The sequence below is a fragment of the Phodopus roborovskii genome, unplaced genomic scaffold, assembly GCF_943737965.1.
Source record: "Phodopus roborovskii unplaced genomic scaffold, PHOROB, whole genome shotgun sequence".
In the NCBI taxonomy this organism is placed as follows: domain Eukaryota; kingdom Metazoa; phylum Chordata; class Mammalia; order Rodentia; family Cricetidae; genus Phodopus; species Phodopus roborovskii.
The window spans coordinates 26,989,972-27,015,000 of NW_026126517.1; the positions used below are offsets into that span (position 1 = coordinate 26,989,972).

The 25,029-nt window shown below is 39.8% G+C and overlaps 2 protein-coding genes across 17 annotated transcripts in view; one reads left to right on the forward strand and one right to left on the reverse strand.

The window, feature by feature from the left end:
• Window positions 1-25,029, reverse strand: part of Ncam1 (neural cell adhesion molecule 1) — a 291,929-nt gene that overhangs the window by 265,276 nt on the left and 1,624 nt on the right. The gene's annotated exons all lie outside the window — the stretch shown is intronic.
• Window positions 6,988-8,300, forward strand: LOC127231684 (sorting nexin-15-like). Its single transcript, XM_051197399.1, has one exon. The coding sequence runs from the start codon at window positions 6,995-6,997 to the stop codon at window positions 8,006-8,008; it is 1,014 nt and encodes a 337-aa protein (XP_051053356.1). The 5' UTR covers window positions 6,988-6,994; the 3' UTR covers window positions 8,009-8,300.

Genomic DNA, 25,029 nt, shown 5'->3' on the forward strand with positions numbered 1-25,029 from the left:
TTTCCTCTCTTCCTTGTTCCCATTTCCTGTGATTAGTGGTGTCCATTATTCCTGAGACCCTGGTCTGAACTATAAATTCTATCCATTCTTTGTTCTGTTCCATAACCATCCAAGTCCATCCCCAAGCTCACCAACCTCTTGTAGGGCTTTTTTCAGGGGTCAGAAAAGATCTTGAGGGAGTCAATCTCTCCCTCTACCATGTGGGGTTCCCTGGCCATGAAGGTCTTCAGGCTCAGCAGAAAGCCCCTCCCAGGCCTGCAGTAGCTCTTGCTTAAGTTCTAATTCTCACAACCAGAATTCAAATATAATTTAATTACCTCTCACAACCTCCGAAGCAGTTCCATTTCCAGACTCTGTGCCACCCAAGAGAAGAGCACTATGTCCAGCTTCCCAAAACACACTCTCCTCAAGTCATTCCCAGGCCCCAGGGCTTCCTCTGGCTTCCCAACTTCCTCACCTAAAGAGCAGGGCACTTGCCATTCACCTTCCTACACTATCAGTTCTTGGTGACTCACTGATGCACACACATTGCTAGTTGGAATCTTCTTTACAATCCCACTCCACATCATCTGTTCTTCCTTCAAATTTCTCAAAGTGTAAAAACACACGGAGTCTAGGAATGACCAGTAAGATCCTTCTGATGAGTTGGAGTCAGCTGGGCACTGGCCTGGGAATCTATGTTCAAGAAGATTGCTAACCATCATAGAAGATATTAGTACTTTTCTTTATGTTGAACCTCAAGAGATCTACCTCACACAGCATTTCAACTGGCAAATTCTGCATCATTAAATACATATGTCTGAAAAAACATAATACCTCACTGTTATCTTTAACAAATATTAAACTACTCTAAAGATGGGAGAATGGGAGTCAACTAATTTCATTACAGCATGATCATTCATCTCTCTATAGATCTAACATGTCTTATGTTTAAAGGACTGATTCCCATATGAGATGTTTATAATGGTTGTTTTAAAGAAGCAAGTTCAGTAAGTTGAAGTTTCATGAGATCCTTGAAACTCCTCAATTCTCTAGGGGTTACAGACATTCAGGTGGACCCTCAAAGGTTTCTGAGAGTGGCAGTGGCAAAATACACATGTTTTAAAAGGCATTCTGGCAAAATAAAAGTCTGTACACAATCTACCTAGAACCCCCAGTTAGCTCTTGGCCACAAAGGATGTGTTCTTTCTATTCTAGAGAAACAACAGTCCCATCAGAAATTCTCTTTCCAATGCCCTAGACAACCCAGGGTTTGTCACATGCAATAAATGCCATGCACAATGTGTTTAACCATTTTCATATTCATCACTACAGTATTAGCTAATCTATACTCTACTCAGATCTTTGAATTTGGTTCACATGCCAACATGCCAAGAAAAAACAACTCCAATCTATCTTAGCCTCCCTATAAAATGTATTGAGTACACATTTAGGACAAAGGAACAGTTTTCTCTTGTGAATCACAAAAGACTGTCAAATCCGGGAAATGTATTCTTCCTTTTTTTGTTTTTGTTTTTCTTTTGCCTTATACAAGGAATAGGCATGGAACTTTAAAGTATGGAAGAGGCAGAGATAAGAGGATAATATCAATAATCAATTTCCAAGATGTAAGCTTATACTATAGCTTTACCATGAAGTCATTAGCTTCTGAACAAGGTATGTCAGTGAACTTTCTATCATGATAATTTATAAGAAAACAAAAAAAAGGTTTATGTGGGCATAGTTTTGGAGGACAAAGTCTACTATCAGGGGGATCCATTGGCTTTAGATCTCAAAGAGAAGACAACACACCATGGCAGAATGCATGCAACAGAATGAAACCATTTACCTCCTGGCTAAGAGGGGAGAGACAAAGAGCAAGGAAATGGAATTCCAGTGTCCTACAAGGGCATGCCCAAAACCCAAACACCTCCCAGGAAACCCCACCTCTTGAATTTCTGACCACCTCCCAGTACAGGCAAGCTAGATGCTAAGCCTCTATCACATGCACCTTCAGAGACAGTGAGGATCAACCTTGTGATGCAGGCCCAAGATCCCAGCTACTCAGGATGCTGAAACTAGGAAGATCACAAATTCTGCCTGAACTACAGAGTGAGTCAAGCTTAGCCTGGGTTTTAAAATAAAAAGTGAGAGAGGGCTGGTTATAAGGCTGAGTGGCATTATGGTTGCATGGCATGTGTGAGGCCAGGAGTTCACACACACACACTCACACACACACACACACACACAGTGATAAGGCTGATTCTCTTGTATATTTGATTCTCTAACAAATCTACAAAGTAACAGTGGAAAAATACTCCAGTCAAAAAGCATTAATAGAAAAACATGTTTTCCTTCATCTAGAAGACAAAGATACTTTGAAGAACTGGTTATTTGCGTGTTTGTGCCAGGAGTAATCATAGCATGCTTGTAGTCCATAAATATAAATAAAATTATCTTAACTAGTCCCATAAAGATGTCATGCACATAAGCTGAACATTATTAAGAATTATGGGTAAATATTAACAAGTACTAGGGTGGAAATAAACCATCAAAGTTATAAGCAAATAAATGCTAATGTAATTAATGAACTTATAGGACAACAAAGAAGAATCAAGATTCATCAAGGTTGTGACACATACCATCATTTCATTCCTTTTTATTTCCAAACAATATTCCATTGTGTAGCTATACCACAGTCATGAGTTGAAGGACCTTTAGGTTATTTGCATTTTTTATTATGGTTAATAAAGTTGCATTACAATTGCTGGGCAAGTTTTTACATAAACAGGTGTTTTAATCTCTAACAGAATGAAGCTAATGAATGGCATGGTAACTCTGCTTAATGACCACCAGATTTTTTCCCCCAGCAGCAGTATACAAGGGTTCTAATACTTCCACACCACTGTTGGAGTTTGCAATCTTTTTTGCTATTGCCAAACTAGATGGTGTGAAATAGTATCATCTCACAAGGATTTGATTCACTGTGTTCTGTTTGTTGAAGATAGCTTGTTCTGGACCTCTGTCTCTGGCCATTTAGATGTTAATGCTGAGCTTTTCACACGTGCTCTAATGGAGGAGGTAATCTCTATTCCCACTTTGGTTCATGTTTTAAATCACGGAAGGTGTTTCATTTTGTCAATACTTTATATATAGAATGTGGAAATGATCATATGCCTTTTCATGCCAGCTTGTTGTTGTTAGATACTTTTTTCATATGAAAAATATACAATCTTCAAAATGTGTGATGCATTGTATACATACACATGCAAGTATATACAAGCATGTTGAAATATAAACTTATAGGTGTATAAATCTGTACTCTCCTAGAATTGAATTTAAGGTTCATGTACTCTATCATCAAGCTATGTTCTTAGCTCCATCCCCCATTTTTATTAAACATTATATCTTATGAAAATATTTTATCAAAATTATTTATGAAGATTACACAAATTCTCAAAATCAATTAGTAACTATAAATTATAAAACTTGTCTGTTAAACAAAAATCACAGGATGCCACCATCTTGGATTGCAACCCTTCACTGAATACCAACAAACCAAACCAAACCAGCATGGACTCACTCATGCTTAGAGCCACATAATCCAAACAAGGCATTAGAGAAGAAGGCAGACTCCAGAACAGACAGTTTTCCCAGAAAACAGAAGGTCTCAGTCACTGTGATGCAGAATCATAGAGAAGAACCTTACAGTAATGTGAAGAAACCCAATGTCAACCATCAGTTTTCCTATGATTCTACCTCCCTGTTCCTATTTTACAAAACCCACTACTCTGTTACTGCCCAAGGGAACTAATTTTATTTTGCAGAATGATTATTGATCCAGATTTATGAACTGAAGATAAAAATTAATTAGCTACACAACTAAATTTGTTGTAATTTTCCTTGTGTGATACCAGTAACAAAAAATGCTGAGGGGAATGACATTGGTGAATTATTTATTTGAAAACAAATCTCTGATGAAACCTATCATAATCTTTTTGAATCATCTAAGTTTCTGTGGCCCTACCTTTTCATATTCTTACAGGGCAGGCAGGTTCCATTCTTCAGAAGTGCAATCTAAACTCAGTCCAAATGTCTATGAAACACTCCACATACACCCAAATTAAACAGAATAACCAAAGAGATGAGCATTACAGAAAGCAATTCAAATAAAATAGAAACGGTATCACCAAGGAATCCGTGTTCTGCTTTCAAATACTCAAAGGGGGCACAATACGAAAGAGGCCAATAACAAGTAGCTTTGCAGATTGTCAAGCATCCATGAAGCAGAGATGTTTGTAGTAAAACATGTATATGGCCTTTGGAGTGATTCAACTACTCTCTGGTATTTAACAAAATCACTTGGAGTAATGAGCTTTGTCTCTATGATGGCACATGAAAATTTTTGTCAAAATCTATGTATGCAGTTGATAGCACATTTGCCCCTTTCTAAAATTCAAATCGAATTGGACATGTCACAGTCTGTGCAAAATATTCTTTAAAAAACTAAAACCACATGCAGTATATTAAACATCTGAAATACTTATTGCACCTGGTGAGCTTTGGAAACCATAGTGGCTAAAAGAACTTTTGTCAGCCAGAAGGGGTACCTGGGGGTGTGCTGTACAAAGGGAGGGAGATGTGTTAAAATCGCTTGCCTATGAAACATTAAGGGATGCCTCCACTGCATCAAGAACATTTCTGTTTATTCTGGATGTTTACACTCAGCCAATGAGTCCTAAAACACAATGATGTGAAAACGATGCCATTGTTATTAGGAGAATTCCAAATATATCATTTAAAATCAATTTGAGGAGCAAGTTACATCTGCAAGACATTAAATAGATCACATTTTCTTTCACAGAAATATTTATACATAATTTACTTAATTTCATAGTGTGTCTCCCCAGCCCTGTACCCCCACCCTTCAATAGCAGGCACTTAAGGTTCCTATTTCTTGGTTCCTGTTCCATTGATCTGGAGTCTCTAATATTATACATATCTTCACATTTTTATTCTCTTTGCAAACACATAAGGAGAAAATGCTTACAAAAGGATGGAGATCTAAAACTGAGAAACTGCATCATAAAAGCACGAGTCTCTTTGGTCTCCATGCCAAAGTCCTGGATCCAGGCACACGGGGACTGCACCACATAGAACACAGCAGCCAAAAGGGACTCTTCTTCCACTGAACACTGTACTAATTCTCCAGTATTCAGCCTTTCCACTTGAATGGGATAAAAACTCTTTTGAGAACAACAATTACAATCCCCCCATTTTTTTTCTCAGGCGTACTATTGGACTTCTTAATGCTCACACAATGCAAATAAAGCAAGCTTCCTTTCATTGCGTGATTAATATGCAAAGACCGCCTGCTTTTTTAGTAGGATGTGAAGAGCCACCAACAAGCTTTTCTAAACCCAGAGGTTTCTACAATTATTTCCTCTGTTTATTTTTAAACAGAGTATCGCACAATAATGCCAGGCACTTTAGCTCTAATTTGCCAGTATTTTGTAAACAATGGCAACTTGGGTTTTTAAACATTTTGTGTCATATTTAAAACTATGATAAACTATTGAGTCTTATGTATTACTTTTTTGTCCCAAATCTGGGATAATCATTTGCATGGAGCAAGACTATGTTATACCTGGGTTTTTTTTTTTTTTAACTGATTTCACTTTTAAATATTCAATAATCCACTTGGCATAAATCTTTGGGGAAAAAAAAACGTTATTGGTTATATACCTTTGTAAAACTTGTGACTTTTCCAAATTATTACATTCAATATAAGGCTATTTTAATAGGCAAGAAATGAAGAAAATTTGTTCAATAAAGCAATATCACAAAGAATATTAAATATTTATATAACACATCACATACATAAATACTCATTAAAGATAATTTTTTTTTAAGAGACAGGGTATCTCTGTGCAGCTTTGTAGACCAGGCTGACCTTGAACTCACAGAGATTTGCCTGCCTTTGCCTCCTGAGTACTGTGACTAAAGGTGTGCACTACTACTGCTGGGTCTTAAAGATAATTTTGAATCACAAATTTCATGTATTATTTCTACCAGATGCTCGCTCTCGCTCGCTCTCTCTCTCTCTCTCTCTCTCTCTCTCTCTCTCTCTCTCTCTCTCTCTCTAAGAGAGCATCTTAGTCAGGGTTTCTATTGCTATGAAAAAATGCCTTGACTCTAAAACCAGAACCATATGGCCAAAGCTGCCAAACCCCGATGCTTACTGGGGCTAGAACACAGCCCCCTGATTCACTGATATCTGCATCAGTTTTCTATTCTTTCCTTTACTATGTAAGTGTGGATGTCCTGGCACTTGCTCTGTGGACTAGACAGACCTCAGACTCAAGAGATCCACCTGCCTCTGCTTCCTGAATGCTGAAGTCGAAGGCAAGGCATGAGTCACCATGCTTGGCCCTAAGCTTTTCTTTAATTCCTTTTCACAAATTGGAGGCTTAGTGGGGTGAGGTCTTGTCCTGGTGTCACCACTCCCTGTATCCTATTTAGCATCAGATTTTTCTTTAAACATTGTATCTCCTTGAGCACTAGATTTGACTCCATTACACATCCTGATGCTCCTTTTCTCCTCAAACTGTACATTCTGTACTTTTCCTTGTTCAGCTTACTCCTTTTCATTATAAATCCACATAACCACTAATAACCAAGCAACACAGTCAATACTAGGCTGTCTGGAAATCTCTACCAAAGCTGTTAATCCACGACTCTTAAATCTAGCCTCAGGCAGAGTTGGCTGGTTGTTTGTTTGTTTATTTTGTTTTGTTTTGTTGGGCAAGGAGAGAAAGCAGCACATTCTTCACCAAAATATCACAAGAATGGTCCCTAGGCCCTCACTAATATTCTTGAGCTGGACCACACAATTCAGATCACTCTCTGCACCATAGTCTTTAAACAATAACAACAAACGGATCAATAACTCAAATGCCTTACTTTATATATGAGGATTTTAAAAATTAATATATTAAGCATCGAGCTCGCTGTCATGTCGCGCCAGGCAAAGGATGACTTCCTGCGGCACTACACAGTCTCCGACCCCAGGACCCACCCCAAGGACTACACCGAGTACAAAGTGACGGCGCAGTTCATCTCAAAGAAGGACCCAGAAGATATCAAAGAGGTAGTAGTCTGGAAACGATACAGTGACTTCCGTAAGTTGCATGGGGACTTGGCCTATACTCACCGAAATCTCTTCCGCCGCCTAGAAGAGTTTCCAGCTTTCCCCCGTGCCCAGGTGTTTGGTCGGTTTGAAGCCTCTGTGATTGAAGAAAGGCGCAAAGGTGCAGAAGATTTGCTGCGCTTCACAGTACCCATCCCTGCACTCAACAACAGTCCCCAGCTCAAGGAGTTTTTCCGGGGTGGGGAGGTAACAAGACCCTCTGAGGTGACCAGGGACCTGTGCATCCTGCCACCCCCTCTCATTCCTACACCACCTCCTGATGAGGCCCGGTTACTCCAGCCACTGCCTGTGGAAAGGAGGGGCCAGGAGGAGTTGGATATGCCAGTGGATCCCCTACCATCTAGCCCTGCCCAGGAAGCCTTGGATCTTCTCTTCAGCTGTGGCAGCACTGAGGAAGCATCCAGCTCCCCAGCCCGAGGTCCCCTCTCTGAGGCTGAACTTGCCCTTTTCGACCCCTACTCCAAAGAGGAAAGTACAGCTCCCAGCCTCACCCACACTGGTGAGCTGGCAGCCATGGAGGTACAGTCCAAAAGACTGGCCCAGGAACCTTGGGAGCCAGGAGGACAGGAGAAGGAAGAGTCTGAGGATGAAGAACCTGCCCCAGCTTATCTGACCCAGGCCACAGAGCTCATCACTCAAGCCCTTCAGAATGAGAAGGCTGGAGCCTATGCTGCTGCACTCCAAGGCTACCGAGATGGGGTGCACGTCCTGCTTCAGGGAGTCTCTGGTGACCCATCCCCTGCCCGCCGGGAAGGTGTGAAAAAGAAGGCAGCTGAGTACCTGAGGCGGGCAGAGACCCTCCACGGGCAATTGCCTTGAGGGTGGACCCTTCCTGGGACTTCAGCTCCAGCACTGCCAGCCTCCTCCATGCCTTCCCTTGGGACCTGGCCTTGTTTCCTGCTCTTGGAACCCCAGGGGTCATATCTGTTTTAACTGGACCAAGTATGAGAAAAGCAAAGACTTCTCAGCTCCAACCTGCCTGCCTCCTTGGAATCAGACTTGAACTTCTGGTCCTGCCTGTCTGTTTTATATCAGTTCACCCATCTAGAACAAGGGTCTGCAGCCTGAAGTCAGTGGCCAGACCTGGCACACTGCATTTTTTTGGTAAGACCTTCAAGCTACAAGGGTTTTTCTTTTTCTTTTTTCTTTTTTTTTTTTTTTAATGGTTGGAAGGAAATGATTCTTTGATCAGTGAAAATTTTATAAAATTCAAATGTGTGTGAATAAAAACACAACCCGGAAAAAAAATATATTAAGCATCAAATTTTGATTTTATATTCCTTTGTAAAAACCATTTCAAAATGAATTTCAGTGAAGCTATTCCAAAACTATATTTGGATCAATACCAATCATTCCCAATGTCAAACCTATCATGCCAATGCTGATGGTCATGCCAATGCTGATGGTCCCAAATCCCAGGATATGGGACTCTGTCTACCAGAGAGATCTGCATACTCTCAAGATGAAGGTTAAGATCAGTTCAGGGACATCAGCAAAGCAATCAAGACATGTTTGCTTCCTTGTGAAGCTCTGTCCACCTCAAACAGTCTCCACCTCCACAGGTGCATGATCAACACTACCAAATGCATCTCTAGATTCGGTTTCTTCTCTTTCTTTGCACTTTTCCATATTAAGTTAAAATTCATTGCCAAAAAATTGATAATTAATTTGTTTCAGTCTATAGAAGAAGATGAAAATGAAAACTAAATTAACAATGTCACTGTAAGTCTCTTATGCCAAGCCAGTTTACAGTGTACAAATTTAACCTGTTCATCATGAACAAAAATTTAGTATTTGCAAATGCACACATAGGGTTGTCAAGATGGCTCAGCAAGTCTACAATCCTGGACCACCTGAGTTCAAACCTAGGACCCCATATGACAGAAAGAGAAAAATCAATTCCCTCAAATTGTCCTACACACATACACACCACTAGAAATAAATGGATGTAATATTAAAACAGAAGCATAGGTAAGATGTAAAGCAGTTGACATATTTGCAATTGACATTGCTTAAGCAAGCTCCACCCCCACACATATTATTACGGTTGAATAGAGTAACTGTCTGAGATGTCTATGATGTCTGTACTCTTAACAATGTACAGAGCAGAAAAGAACATTTCAGAGCTATGTATTTATCTGCCTCCCAATGACTTTAGAAGTGCCTACCCTAAATATCCCTAGGAAAATTGAATAAATGATTATGTGGATTTCTTATTTACATACAAACCACTTTTAAATCCCTAAGTCAATTACAATGTGAAATGTTTTCCTCAAAAATTAATACCTAGAGTCTAGTTTGGCTATAAAGAAACACAAACAATAAACACATTCTTTTTGTGAGAATGGAAAAGGGAGAAGGGTGGCCTTCATTCCCAGTTATCTTAATTAAGTCTGACTGGCAATTTAAATTCTGATTTCAAAGCCAATTTAGCTCAAAATGACCTCCAATCCTAATCTAGGGCAGCTAAGCAACTTACTTTCACTCTATTATCTTCAAAGATTATCACACACCAGTCCCCCCTTCCTTTGCTCCATTTATGGATGGTTTTTAAAAATAAAAAATTAAACATTATAAGTAGCTCAAAGCTCAATGCACAAAAAGAAAAACTAATCTGAGAGGGGAACACATAAGTGTTAATTACCTTTTCCTGACACTTTAAGGATTCAGTTTCAGTCCACTGGAAGGGATATTACAATATAATCAAAAGCACTTTAGACTGTGGTCTAGAACCTTCACAAACTAACTGGCTGCACTATCCTTTTACCTCTAATCTCAAGACAGCTTTGTGGATCACTGGAGTTATTCCAGGCATTCTAGTCAAGAGAACATCTCTAGTAAACCCACTATTGCCTTACAAGTCTTAGAGGAGGCCATTTGCATGCAAAGACATGAACTTGTTCTGGTTCACAGCACTGCTGCCAAGCCCACGGCTTTATATCCAAGAACTGTTGACTCTTGGGCCATCCGGAAGTCATCTGAGAACTTTAAGTTCATAAAAGTTCCTCAAAAGCCTATGACTGGCCTTCACATTTTGAACTGTCAATCCCTTGAAGTTGCCTTCATGAGCCTCTTTGAGGGTCTCTGTCTTTGATGTACCCCCCAAACATCTATCTATTGCTTTAAGAATTCTGCCAGCGTCTTTCCATCTCAACAAATCCATACTAAAATGTGTGGACAAAAGATTTCAAAAGCCTATGGTGGCTTGTAGTGACTAGGCAGGCCACTAAGAGCTTCTCTTACCACTAACTTCAACCTCAAAAATGTGTATACCCATGAACACACACACACTTAGTTGTAAGTTACAGAAGTTAGCAGCCAAGTGTCTTTTCTATCTTAATAGAAGTCTGCAGTTTACTTGACTAGGAAGTTATGCCAAAGGGGCTAAGATGCATTAATTGGGGCAAATGTGCTGTTTCTCAAACAGGGGACTAATTGGAATTCTGAAGGAAAATACACCCAAACATTTCTTCCACTCAGAGAAAGACAGGAATCTGACTGTTAGAATGTTTTTAAACCAACTAGGCCAACAGGAAACACATGTACACATGAGTAGAGAAGACACTCCCCATTTAACATCCCAGAGGTCTCTATGCCATCACCGTGCAGCCCAAGCCCACCTCCATGGCTCCTCACTTCCTTTCAGAATCTGACTGCTAAGACAGCCAAGGATTATCAGCATATGAGGGATAAAATGACACGTGAAACATAAAAGGAGACACCAAAGCCTAATAAACATGAGCTCGGAGGACAAACAGATGATGTAGATAGCAAAGGGAAGTCTCCCAAACCCTTTGTACTGTAAACGGTTCTGCATTAAAAAAGACAAGAGAATGCTACCGAAAGTGACATTCCCATAACTGCAAAAGTCCTAAAATTCAAAAAGGTTGGCAAAATAGAAAGCTCCAGGCCGGGGGGGGGGGGGGAACGACTCAGAAAGCAAAGGGAAATGTAATAAAAAATATTAAGAGTAGAGAGTTAAGAAAAATTATATAATTAACTTCTGAAAAAAGAATAAAAGAAACAAAGAAAATCTGAAGTAAATAATTTAAAAACAATCCTCAGGACTGGAGGTCATGAATTTCCAGATTAAAATAGTTCACAAGAACCAATCCCAATATAAAAATGAGACCCACATAAAATCCAATGATTAAGAAGTTACAGATCACAGTAGGCAAAGAGAAGATCTTCAATACTTCTAGAGAAAACGTAGACAAGTATCAAATTAAAATGTAGGAATCAGGATGGCAATGGACTGAAAGCTAGAAGCATGAAAATTTCAAAAATTTCAAAAATTTCAAAAACATTCAAAATTCACAGGAAGAACATTGCCCGATCTAGAAAACTGCATACTGGCTAACCCTAAATTAACTGCAGGAAGCCTATAACAATCGACAAATTAAAGAAGGAGTCAAGGACAGTAATAGGAGACAACAGGAAGCAAACATATTTGAATGTCTCAAGAAGAGACTTACGCTTCAGTCCAAGATCGTGAGGATAGAGACAGACACACAGAAAAACAACCAAAGAGCCAGGGTGGTGGTAGCACACGCCTTTAGTCCCAGAATGGGCTCCAAAGCTACAGAGAAACCCTGTCTCAAAAAACAAAAACAAGGGATGGGGGGTGAGGGGGACACATGGGAGGGAGGGAGAGGGAACTGGGATCGATATGTAAAGTAAGAAAAAATTATGTATGTATGTATGTATGTATGTATGTATGTATGTATGTATAACAAACAAAAACACAAAAAGAAAAAGAAAGAAAAGTAACCAAAGAAAACTGAACCCATTACAGACTCCTGGAAACTCATAATAAAGTTATATAAGAAAGGAGCAAAACCATGGCATTATTCAAGGCTCAGCTATAACATTTATATGATTAAAATATGCAAAACATTAAATATTGATTGAATCAAAAGTAGGCATTCCGTGAGACTCAGGGAAAGTGAAGCAGGTGAAAATGTGATGTGTACACACTAATCCCTGACAGGAAAAAGGCAACAAATAACACTTTAACTGGAAGACTGACAAACAATAAATATGGAGGTAAGGCATGTACAAAGAGGATGCTTCATAGGAGTCAGAATAAGGGATGGGAACGCCGAGGAGGGCAGAGAGGGCTAGGACACAGTTCTAATGCATTTTATTCCACATCCTACAGAACTATTCAAGTTCTATGCAACCATATCTCTTTGCTAAAGATAAATAAACAAATAAATAAACAAATAAATAAATAAATAAATAAAACTAATTTCAATACAGAAGAAAAATAACACTAACTAAGCAATTCCAAGTAATGACCTGGTTGGTGTTTTTCATCTAAAAATGTACTTTAGCTCATCAGAGAAGTCTTGGCTGACCCACTAACCAAATTCACCTTCTATTCCTGTAGTAAACAAAAATGGCCAAAATGAGCTCTAGTAGGAAAAGGTTTACTTGGCTAACACACTCTGATCAGAGTCCATCAAGGAGGGAAGTCAGGGCAGGAACTCAAGGCAGAGAACTGGAGGCAGGAACTGAAGCAGAGGCCATGGAGGAACTACTTAGGTAGTAGCTCAGACTTAGCTATTTTTCTTATGCCTCTTGGGATGACCTGTTGAGGGACATCACTGCCCAGAGTGATCTGGGCCTTCCCACATCAAGAAAATTCTCCATCAATTTACTCCAGGCCAATCTGCTGTAACTAGTTCCTCAATTAAGTTTCCCTCTTTCTGGGGTGACTCTAACTTGTATCAAATTGATAACAAAACTAACCAGGACACTCACTTTCTCCTACTGCTATGAACTTCAAACCAAGCTGAGAAACAGCTATATAACAAAGTATCTCTAAAATAATGAACTATGAAACAACATGTCCTAAATCCTTGGGGATTTGAGTATATCTGTATCACAAGTGAATTTTCAGGGGAGCTGTTTAAATTGTTCTCTCTCCCCCCCCCAATTTGTAGTTCACAAAAACCTGGGTACTCAGGTCTAGATTTTCATTATCTTTCCAACTGTATAGACACTTGAACTCACACATACCCCTCTGAACATCTAACACATCTAACACACAGCTAAAGACTTTTCAAATGACCAAATGACACAAATTCAAATGACCAAACCCATGTGACTGACACCTACTCCTTGTAACAAACCATAATAATTTCTTCAAGCTGGTACTATATTATGAATACCTATTTATCCTATGCTTTGCTGAATGCCTATTAACTGTTTTGTTATAGGCACTCCTTTGGCGTTTTTTGATGGGTGGGACTTTTACTTTTTTATCTATAGTCTGATTTTCCTACTTTTTCTAATCTTTTCTTTTACCAAGATATAACATATTTCTACCAACAGTGTACATGCCCCTAGCAGTCATGTTCTCTTGACTCAAATTCAAACCTCTGAGCCCTTATAAATTAAGTAGAAGATAGAAAATTGATTAAGGATAGATAGACTCTGAATATACATTTAAAAGCATCCCTGTGGGACAAGTACATACAATTTAATTCCTGAACTTCAGGATATCTATTTTGGCAATTCATTCTTCATCTTCCAAAGAGGTAGGGTTGTCAGGCAAATGACTTTCAGACTAATGAAGTGTAACCAATATAGTCTTTAGTAGGTACCATTATTTAAACATCCTAAGTTTTATGGCTCCACCAACACAGCAAATGGACAAATTTGATATTAAGCCTATTCAAATAATAGGAAAAACATAATACACCAATATGGTTATGCCTGTTTTGTGTGTTGTATACATGTGTATGTACACTGACACATGCAGATGAGGAGACCAGAAGAGGACACTGGGTGTTCTTCTCTATAACTCTCCAACTTGATCCTTAATACAGGGTTTCTTATTGAATCTGGTGATTGCCATTTTCTGTCTAGGCTGGTGAGGAGGAGGCCTAGGAGATCTTCCTGATTCTTAGTCCTCCCTACCCTCAGCACTGGGGGTATAGGTACATGCAGCCATGCCCAGCTGTCATGTGGGTGGTGGAGATCTGGATTCTGGTGTTCATACAGCAAGCACTTCATCTACTAACCTATTTCCCTACCCTTTGATTTCTAAGATTCTACTTTTCTCAAAGTAAAAATCAACTAGACTTTGGTTTCACAGGAAGTAAAATAGCATTGCAATCTACCATGGCATATCTACCTCAACTACCTCAAGGTGATCCTGAGTTCTCAGGAAAAGAAAACTAAGTGGTAAAAATGTGATTTTAATTATAATCAATATCTAAACCCAACACTAATTGCGTAGTCCTTCACTGGGAAATTTAGCAGAAAAGAAAGGAAGAGGAAAAATGGCCAAGCTCACTATGTACCAGACAGTTATATGAATTACCTCACTTCCTCCTCACAATAACCCTATTAGGTAGGTATTATTATCGCTGCCTCGCATATAAATAAACCAAGTGTCAGAAGGATTAACTAATGCCCAAGGTCATGGAAAGGGAAAGAATCACAATCTGAAAGGAAGGTTTGAAACTAAAGACCCATGGTCTCCAACAAAACTCTGCACTAGCTACCAGATCTTGAAGGCTGGCAGATTGTCACCTAAATGTCACCCTGGTAGAAGTCAGCTTAACTTGTATTTGACACCATCTTTTCTAGGCAAATTAAACACTCTGAAGTGAACATGATCTTTTCATTAAATCAGAAAGAGTAGCCAATCACAACTCTTGCCACTCCTTTGCTGATCTGATGTGAGGAACAAAACATCCAATCAGTAGAAAGCACAGTCCCATGAATTCTACTAAAGCTAGGCACAATGGCTCAGGGTTGTAACACCAGAGCTGCTGAGGCTGAGGCAGGAGGATCTTGAGTTTAAGGTCAGCCTGGATTACATAGTAAAAACTTGTATCAAATACATTCATACATACATACATACATACATACATACATACATACATACATGCATACATACACACACACACATACATTGGAAATATAAAAATTTGCTATGTGAAGTCACAAAGGCTTGTTGGATGTATACAAATACAGATTCTGGGGTTGGAGAAGTGACTCAGAGGGTAGGAACACCTGCTTTTCTTGCAGGGAACTTTGATTTGTATTGGAGCTCAAAGATAGCAGTAACTCCAGTCCCATGGGATCTGACACCCTTCTTTGTCCTCAGTGGGCACCAGGCACACATATGGCTCTTTCCTTTTGATGCACAGTCAGGCAGGGGACAATCTCTAAATAATAGTCATTCCCAACACCTCCTCACCCTCCTTCCACAATGTGGGGATTTTCTAAGCTTCTAGTTCATACCACTAGTATCTGGTTCCTCCAGGTTGCTTAATATTACTTTCTGAATTATAGACAAGACAGCATCCTGGATGCTACATCAATACCTCTGGATATGAGAAAGAATTCACACAGCATTGATTGTGATTCATCATGCTTTCTGTCTACTGAAATAAAAAGCAGCAAGACTGCTACCACCTCTGTCTTCATCAACTCCTTAGCTGGGCTCCATGCAGATACCTCTCAAACGTGCATATACCAGTCTGCCTCACCCACCTTCCTCTACCCCCAACCCTCCTTTAAAGTTCCTCTCAAGTACTGGGAAGAATTCTCCAACCACTCCTGGTTCCCAGGCAATCTTCATCTTGTTGGTGATGTATTAGAGTTTACATATTTTGCCCAGGATGCTTTCTGGCATTTCCAGTTGTCATTTTGCTTCTAAACAGACTCGCTTTCTGAGATCAGGTTGCCATAGAACTTTGTTCATTCCTCCCCTCTCTCTCCTCCTTCCTCCCTTCTTCTCTCCACTCCCTCCCCTGCAGGTGGCCAACTGAGTAGCTTTTTGGTAAGTGGTTGTGGTTGTTTAAATAGGTATGCCCCCCCATAGACTCTGTGTTTGAATGCTTGGCCCATAGAGAGTGGCACTATTACAAGGTGTGGCCTTGTTGGAGAAATGTATATCAATGTGGAGGCATGCTTTGAGGTCTCATTTATGCTCAAGCCACATCTAGTGACAGTCTTCTGCTGCCTAGGGATCGAGATGTAGAACTTCCAATTCCTTCTCTAACACCATGCCTGCCTACACGACAACCATGCTCACTGCCATGTTGATAATGGACTAAACCTCTGAAATTGTAATTCAGATCCAATTAAATGTTTTCCTTTATAAGCATTGTCTTGGTCATGGTCTTCACAGCAATAGAAACACATTATTTTTCCCTCCCTCAAAGCCCACTAAGTAAGTCTCTACCCTGTACCTTCTAACCCTGTGCTCTTTCTGCTACAGATAGCTTCATCCTCTCATCAGGACTATAGCTTTCTGTCAAAGTATTTTGACCTGAATTACATTATGTTTTCTATTGCAACAGGTCAGATACTGTGTACATACATGTACACAGACACACACACACACACACACACACACACACACACACACCAGAAACAAATGTTTACAAGACCTACTATATAAAATACTTTTTCTAATCCACTCCACTGTTACATTCCATTCTTCCTTCACTTCTCCCTTTCTTTCTTCCTTATTAATGTATATAAAAGTCAACCATGCAGATATCACTATCTACAGTTTAGAAAATGATAAACTAAGATATTAGAATGCCAAAATTTTCTCTAAAATTAACGATGTCTAATTTCCACATTTCATTAATGATACTGTGATAAGATTGCAACTAAAATAATCTCATTCTTTCTTGCTGGCCATTATGTCTGTAGTCCCAAAAACTCAGAAGTTCAAACTGTGGACCAGGTTAGTCTGGGCTACAGAATGAGACCTTGTCCTCCCAAATTAAAAAATACAATGATGAAAATAAGGGAACTATGCTTCTCTCGGGCATCTTCCACTTTGGATGCCATGAGCCTCACTTTGATTTCCCTATCAACAACTTCTCACCTGTGCTCACTACTTATCTACGACGTCATTAAAATGACCACTTTTAAAAATTAGTTGCTTTATAAAACATAGCATGGTGGTTTTCTTCAGACTAAGCAGCCCTTCTGGTGCAAATAAAATGACTTTTTATATAAACATTCAACTCTATTTCTCTTGGTAAGGGGTGGAGTTGTACTTTCATTTATCATGAGCTTCACACATATGTTCTTATTTTATCCTAATGAAATGGAGACATCAGTGCCCAAAGAAGACAATAATGTCCATGAATCACCGAGCTAGTCAGAAGAAAGCCAAATTTCATACCAGTCATTTGACTTTAGACCTGAAGTTTCCTCTTTCCATACTCGAGTCTTCCTACTACACAAATCCACCATTTTCTTTGTCTCTGGCTCAATTTATTTGGATCCTCTTCTCTCAGACTCTATGTCTTCATTATGTATTTGCTTTTACAAGGATAATTCTTATCAATAATTCTTTGGGCTGTTCAACCATTTGGTGCTACCTAAAATCAACATTCCTCTACCAATTGGTTGTTCCTACTTACCTTTCTGCTAACTTACAGTGAACCTCACAGGGAGTCCAGCACAGCACATGCTTCATCCCCTATTCCCAATCATCCTCTCAAACATGTCTTGTCTTTTAATAACTGTTTCACATCTCAAGCCATACGCATCTCATTTGTCTAGCATTTAAGACTTTAATGTGACCCACCATGCCCACTTTAAACACTCTTCTTCATAGCAATTCTCTCTCCAGTCCCATCTCCTTCCATGGGAAAACATGTCCTCTTTGCCCTACTGACCTGAGATCCCTAGAGGCCTGGCTCATGTTCTCAGTCCTCCATATCTTTTTCAGATATTAAAAGCAACCAAAGAGATTTCTGCCTATGCTTGTAGTTGTGATCTGGCTCCTTCACTTAGGGACTAGTCACACAGCACCTTTCATAACTTAACTTTGGAAACTAAGTTAGAACTTTCTTTGTAACTACATGGAAACTTCTACAGAGACAACTTGGTAGTCTCAATTTTGCTTTATTTTCTTCTTCAGCTTCTCAGAGTCAAGTACATGACAGGCACAGTGAACTTTCTTTACACAAACATTTTAAATAAAATCTCTTGCCTTAAGATGAACTAAATGCTTTAAAAGCACCTATTGAGTGCTTACTGTTTATTTAAGCTCAACAGAACCTAGTAGGTGGTGTGGGCACCAGAAGCTCACTATTGCAGAGGAACACAAGCTCAGAAAAACAAGAACCTGCAGAATATCAGTGTGTTTAGCGATGTGCAAAACCTAAAGCTCCCCACAATGTCCCTCCACCATGCCTATTCACTTTGGTTTGACTCAGTCAGTGGAGAGCCACAAAGGGGAAGTTTGTTACTATCTTTTCCAAGGCTATTTTCAAAACTATCCTTTAGAAAAGTAGTAGATGCAGTCAACGCATAGAAATCATGGGCCAGCCACATCTCAATAAATAATTCTCAGGTTTTCTTTTTCTTTCTTCCTTCTTCTGGTCATATTCAAACACAAGTGCATATATTCTTCTCAGGTGATTTGCTCTTTTTGAATCAGCTCATCTCATAAAAGCAAACGCATCTCCTAAGCAAAGCTCAAGGGAGCCCCAGGCAGAATTGATTGTTTCCTTTATTGTGGTCAAAAAAATAAAACAACAAACATGAAAAAAATGGAATCATATCTCTACTTGGAAGATGGAAAACTCTAGAAACAGAGGCATAAAGTCCCTCTTGACTTTATAAATTGAAACCAGACACAATCTCTGACACTGTTTGACCTCAAGATGTTAGGAATTTTTATTAGATAAAGGAATTTGGCTTTGCCTATTGATATACATTGTTTGTTCGAAGGAGCCCATCAGTCATGCCTTAAAATGAGAATACCATCTGTCTCTTCTATTTGACAGTTGTTTAAATGCTGTCTTCATGTCTCCAACCATCCAATAAGAAGTAGATTTCCTCTTCACAAACTCCCAAAGTACCCTGACCCCTTCCTCAGGTTTTAGCAAAAGATGTCATTATAAATGTGTGCATGTGTTTTCCTTGTTTAACAGCTGTATTACTCTGCACTGTTAGCCTAGAAACTGCATACAAACATCAACAATATGTTTAGCTGACCACTCTGCTTCCAAAACAGGCACAGAGCAAGCCCTTAGTAAATATTTGCCAAGTAAATGATATAGAGATCAAATGATACAATGGTTCTGTAAACTACATACTGATGATTAAGATATAATAATTGGTATTATGTGCCTTGTTATCTGCTTTTAGCTACCTAAAACAAATTCTACAGCCTCCTTACCACCTTTAGTTGGCAGGGCAACTTACTGCCCAGCCAGCAGGGTATTTATGTCTGATTCATTTGAATAAGCATAGCAATTACTCTATTTTATTAGAGTTGGTAATTTACAATAATACCTGCAGTGAGAAATCGTAGAATACCTTGGATTTCACTTCAAAGTCTCTGGAAAATAAAGGTCAAGTGGCTTCTTTACAAAAATAACCTTGATTTTGTACATGAGTCTAAGCTTTAAAGCAATGCATCTGATATAGGGTCCATGTTCAATAAGCTGGAACTGTTCACCTATATTCTAAAGCAAGTAGATCCAAACAAACCAAAGCACAATTGCTAAAGCCCTGCAACTACATGAGGTCCCCCCAAGACTCTGAAAGATGGGGAGCTAGTAATGTCTTCAAGTTGCCATGTGTTTTCTAAATACTTGCAAAAGCAATGTGGTTGTGAATTTTCTTGCAGAGGGTCAAAATTGTATAACCGTCATGGCCCTAGATCCATACTTGTACTGATGGCTTTCCATCTTAGGATCAAACCACTTTTCCCTAAATGATTTACAGCCAATGTGGCAGTGCTGGGGCCCTTAGCAACTGTTTTGTCACGTCCAGTTCTTATCACTACCAAAGTCATAATTTCCCAATGCTCTTGTTGACATCTTCAGAAAACACAGCACATTAAGTAATTTTGTTTTCTAGCTCCAGATACATCCATTTTTCTCATTTAATACTCACAGTTTCACATCCATTGAATTTTTGTGGTCTCCAAGATTGTCAGGACTTCAACACACAGGCATACTAACATTTCCCACTTCATAGGAGAAGAAACTGAAATGTGGAACACAACCCATTCATGGTGGCTGAAGCTTCAACCCAGCTTGGGTACCTCTCTTCATCTCCAAGCCTGACTACTTATTGCAGGCTTCCCTGACAGTAGAAATTACATCATCACACTCCACTGTGGCTCCCCATAGAGCTGATAGTTAAAATTTGTCACTTGATAAACATATCTGATCCATTGTTTAAGAGAATATGTAACAGGATCTCAAACAGTGTGAAATTACCAGGAATGTTGTGAAATGATGAGGTAATCAGAAACCAATGGAATGGAGGCAACCAAAGGCTTTGTATATGTTATCCCCTAGGAATTATACAAGACAGAAGAAAGAGGGAGCTCAGATGTTGTAGTGTTTTCAGCTTTACATCAAAAAGTACTCAGTGAGTGTGTAGTAGGATGCACGTTAGACAGAAGGCTTTGAAGTTACATCAGCCACATAATGTCTGCAATCAAGAAAACATTACATATATCAAGATGGAAAGAATGTATAACATGTCCATTAAAACCTTTGATGCCCCATATATGACACAGGTCCTTCCTGCAGTCTTTTTTAAGTCCCTGATTGCTTAGAAGCTAAATTAGTACCACAGGGAGGGAGAAGTGTGTCAACCTAACTGAAAACCAGTTAACTCAGTGGCTGCCTGTAGACATGGCCTAAGAGCATTTTAAGTGCAATGTATTGAAACTGCCTGAAAGGCCGCCATTTGGCACCCAGACCAACATCAAAAGGCACTGTTCCTAACGAGCATCTGCAGCTGAGAGACAGTATTTCAACAGCATGAAACGGAAGGCCACAATGGCATTGCTGCCAATGCCAGATCATTTACATCCCTCTACATCAGCTTCAGAAGTTAATAGCACAAAGGGCTAGTAGTGACAAAACCATAGTCATAACCTTCAGACTGACTTCTATATCCCAGTTTCCTACAGGAGCAAGAATGTCTACTTGCATTATCAAAAACATTCTTGCTAAAGTATTTTTAATATAATCTCCAGGCCTCATAAAACCTAATCATTAGGATTCAGGAGGGTCCCTGTGAAATTCTGCCCTTCCTAGGAGGCTACCTTTTACAATATTGCTGAGACCCGGGGAGTATATTAAAAAGCATACACAATTCTCTGGTTATTTTTACTCTGAACTTTTCCTTTCTAGCAAAAGGTATCTGAGCCTTAGTCTTTTGACTCACAGCTGAAATGAGCATTACTGATGATTCATGCTTCAAATTTTGTTTAATTCATAATGGAGTTTTAAGACTAGCAAAAATGCTGCTGATAACTTGCTGTCACTTCTTTTAAAATTCCTGACATTCCTTGGTCTATAGATATGTTAGGTCACCAAAGTGAAGAATTATCCATTACGGAGTTTGCATGCAAATGTTTATCTTGACACCATAAAGCAGTTATATGTTCTACAACTCCACACTTCAATAGGACAAGACAGTCTCTTGCAAGTGCCTTTGTCTCCTCCCAAGCTCTGACTGTTTCACCAGATAGATGGGGACAGGTGCAGCTCCTGCTTCCCTCCTTGCCAATTGGTTCTGGTCTCTTGTCATCACAGACCCAAGATGGTCAGAGAAAGTTCAAATATCCTTCAGCAACAGGTACTTAATCACTCATTTCCCACAAAGTTGAGAAAGCTGTAAAATACCTTTGGAGGTCTGCCAGCATCACTGAAACCACTTGCAGTCTGGAGAGCGGCCATAGTTCTTTAACACCAATGATGTAAATAGGGGGAATTCATCAAACTAATAGGAAACACAGCCTTCATCATTTAAAAATAAATAAATAAAGTGGCTGCACCAGAAATCCCTAAGTCCATATCTCAAGTAGTGTGAAGTTTTCAAATGTTCTCTATAATTTAAGAAACTCAGTTCTGGCAAGCAGGAAAACATCTGTGGTAGTAAAGATTAGATTCTGACTGACAAAATGGTGCTATTTGTTTTGAAAGGCAATTAAGACATTGTTCCCAGTGACAGGAAAATTTAGAGATTATTTACATTGAGTTATAGATTACCTATCAGAAGAATTCAATTAATGATAAGTATACTCCAAAGGGAAGCACTTCAAATACTCTTAGAGGCTGGGGCTCCGTGTAACTAATTTCTCCTTTGGATTACTTGTTGACTGGAGTCAATAAAAGTATCTGCAATAGATAACACATCAACGCCTTCATTTTCCTAATATTGTGGGGTTATGGTTTTTGGCATTTGCCTTGATTTTTTTTTTTTTCTTACATGCATTTACTTTTTGTTGTATGTGTGGAGGTCAGAGGGCAACTTGCAGGAATCAGCCCTCAGGTCATTAGGCCTGGGGGCAAGCACCTGTACCTACTAGGCTACCGTGCCAGGTAAGGCCCTACCTATCTTATTTTTTGACCAACCTTAGGAAAGTACTCACCCATTAATTGAGCAAATTCTTAGTTTAACCAACTGGCATAGAAAAAGACCTAGAAAAAACTGCTTTCCTAAGCAAAGACCTGTGATACAGCATTCTGCTCTTCTTATAATATTGTTAAAAAAGAAAGAGACCCAGGGTAAAGGCACCTAGAGAGAAGGCACCAAGTTCAATCCTTCGGTGGGAGGAGAAATGTGGTAACATGGCCAGTGTGGGATAAATGAAAATCTGGCAGAGCAGGTAGATCTTCAGGACTTTTGTAGTGGCAAGAGTAAAAACATAAATATGTTATTATGGTGGTTCATGGATATAATGTCAACACTTGGGAAGAGGAAGCAAGAGGATTCTGAAAAGGTTCAAGGCCAACCTGGTCTAGATAATGAGTTCCAAGCTAGCCACAGCAAAGAGAGACCCTGTCCCCAAAAAGCTGGACAGAAACAACAACATAAAGCACACCTTATAGAAAAACTTAAATAAATGCAGGGCCATATTTCCACAGTTCTGGATTATAATCTTCATTTGTCTTTAGTCTTGTTACATTTTAAATGAATCCTAAACTAATTTTAATGCATCTAAGAATGCTAACATTTATTGACAGCAACATGTTTTTGTAAAGAATTGGGAGTGGTAAAAGGTTTTCCATATTAAGTATGGCTGTATTATGGTTCTTTAAATGTTGTTCAAACTTTATATTTTCCGTTATAAATGAAAATCAATATTAAAAAATAGAGATTTGTGCAATGGCTCTCACAACATACTTTGATGAAATGCCTCTTCAATTGTTTAGCAAGAGATATTATGTATATGTTGTGTTTGTTACCTTTTGTACTAAATTTATTCTTTCTTATAAGCCTGGCATTATCTTGTTAGAAAACCATTCCTACCTATTCCTTAACTCTTATAGGTTACACTAGCAATGGACTAAAATTGTTATCAGATCATTCAGGCACATCATTCTGCCAGCCAATATCCAGCAAGCGTTGCTTCTACAGACTCAAATTTACTATGCAAATGTCTTTTTATTCCTAAAGGGGCAGACGACACCTACAATGAGGTCGGGCATCACCTGATTCATTTGTTATGTGCTAGGATATTCATTAAGTAGCATGAGGGTTAGTTCTTCTTATATTTAAATTTTCATATGCACCAATAACAGGAGTTGAATTATACCATTGTCTGTGGATAGCCTACAACATTTACAATCAAATGGGGGTAGAGGGTATGTATATATATATATATATATATATATATATATATATATATATCACAATCTTTTATATTCTTCCTAACCCTTTGATATAAATTCTCTCTTCCTCTCTCTCTCTCTCTCTCTCTCTCTCTCTCTCTCTCTCTCTCTCTCTCTCTCTCCCCTCTCTCTTTCTCGGCTGATAAAAACAACACTTTAATTGAAAATTCTCTTTGTAAAACCACTTCTTTCTTTTGTTAAAGTCTAGTATATACTTCTTTCTCATCCTCACCCTCTAGTCTTAGGGGCAGATGCTTTCGTTCCAGGGAATACTGGTCAGGATGCCAGCCTTGCCTGAGCATCCGGGAACATGCTAATGTAGGCTTCCTTCCCTCCCTCAGCTTCTACTAGGGATCCAAACACTGAAGGTTACACCCATCTCCATCTTGGAGAAGACCACCAGGAGATCCTAAAAAGACACCTCATGGAAGATCAGGTTTCCATTGTCACGCTCCTATCCAGAAGGAAAGTCTAAGAGGGGGTCACCCACAGCACCTCAAAGAAGGGAATGCCCCTGCCAGTCCTGGGCTTGACCATAGGGAGGACCCAGTCAGCACGCCCTGTCCGGACACGCCCTACCACGCCTCGCCACGCCCCTCCAGACCATAGTCTTGGCCAGAGGGTCAGCGCACGCGCATCTGCACTCAGAGGCACAGCTTGGTGGCTACTGTCCTCAGTGCTCGCAGGCAGGCAAAGTGCTGGCTGCACAACTGTGCGCCACGGAGGGGGAGCTGGGATGCTACAAACCACAGTGAAAATCCGAGTGAACAAGCATGAGTTGGCTGGATCAGGAGGTGTCCCAGTGCCCATCTCTTCCCCCATTCTATGCCCTCAGAAACTGCCGGGCAGCTAGGGACAGTATCAGGGCGGGGTCTCTCCCAGTGGGAGGCGAGCGAGACCGTTGAGCTAGAACACCCAGAGACGGTCTTGGCAGCTCGGGCGCCACCCGCGCCGCAATAAAAGCCTCTCGCGGCTTCCCGCCCAGCCAGCCTCGCTCTGATTGGTCGCAGACCTGAGTCGGCTGGAGGCGGTGGCCCAGCTCTGCTCTCCAGTTGCCACGGAGGGAGGGGGAGCTGGGTGTCCTGGGGCCGCCCTGTGCACTCCCCACTCAGGGCTTAGCGATCCAGGGCAGGTACAGCCACATGTGGCAGAAATGACAGCCACGCGCAGTCAGTCCCCTATGCCTAGCCTGCTTTC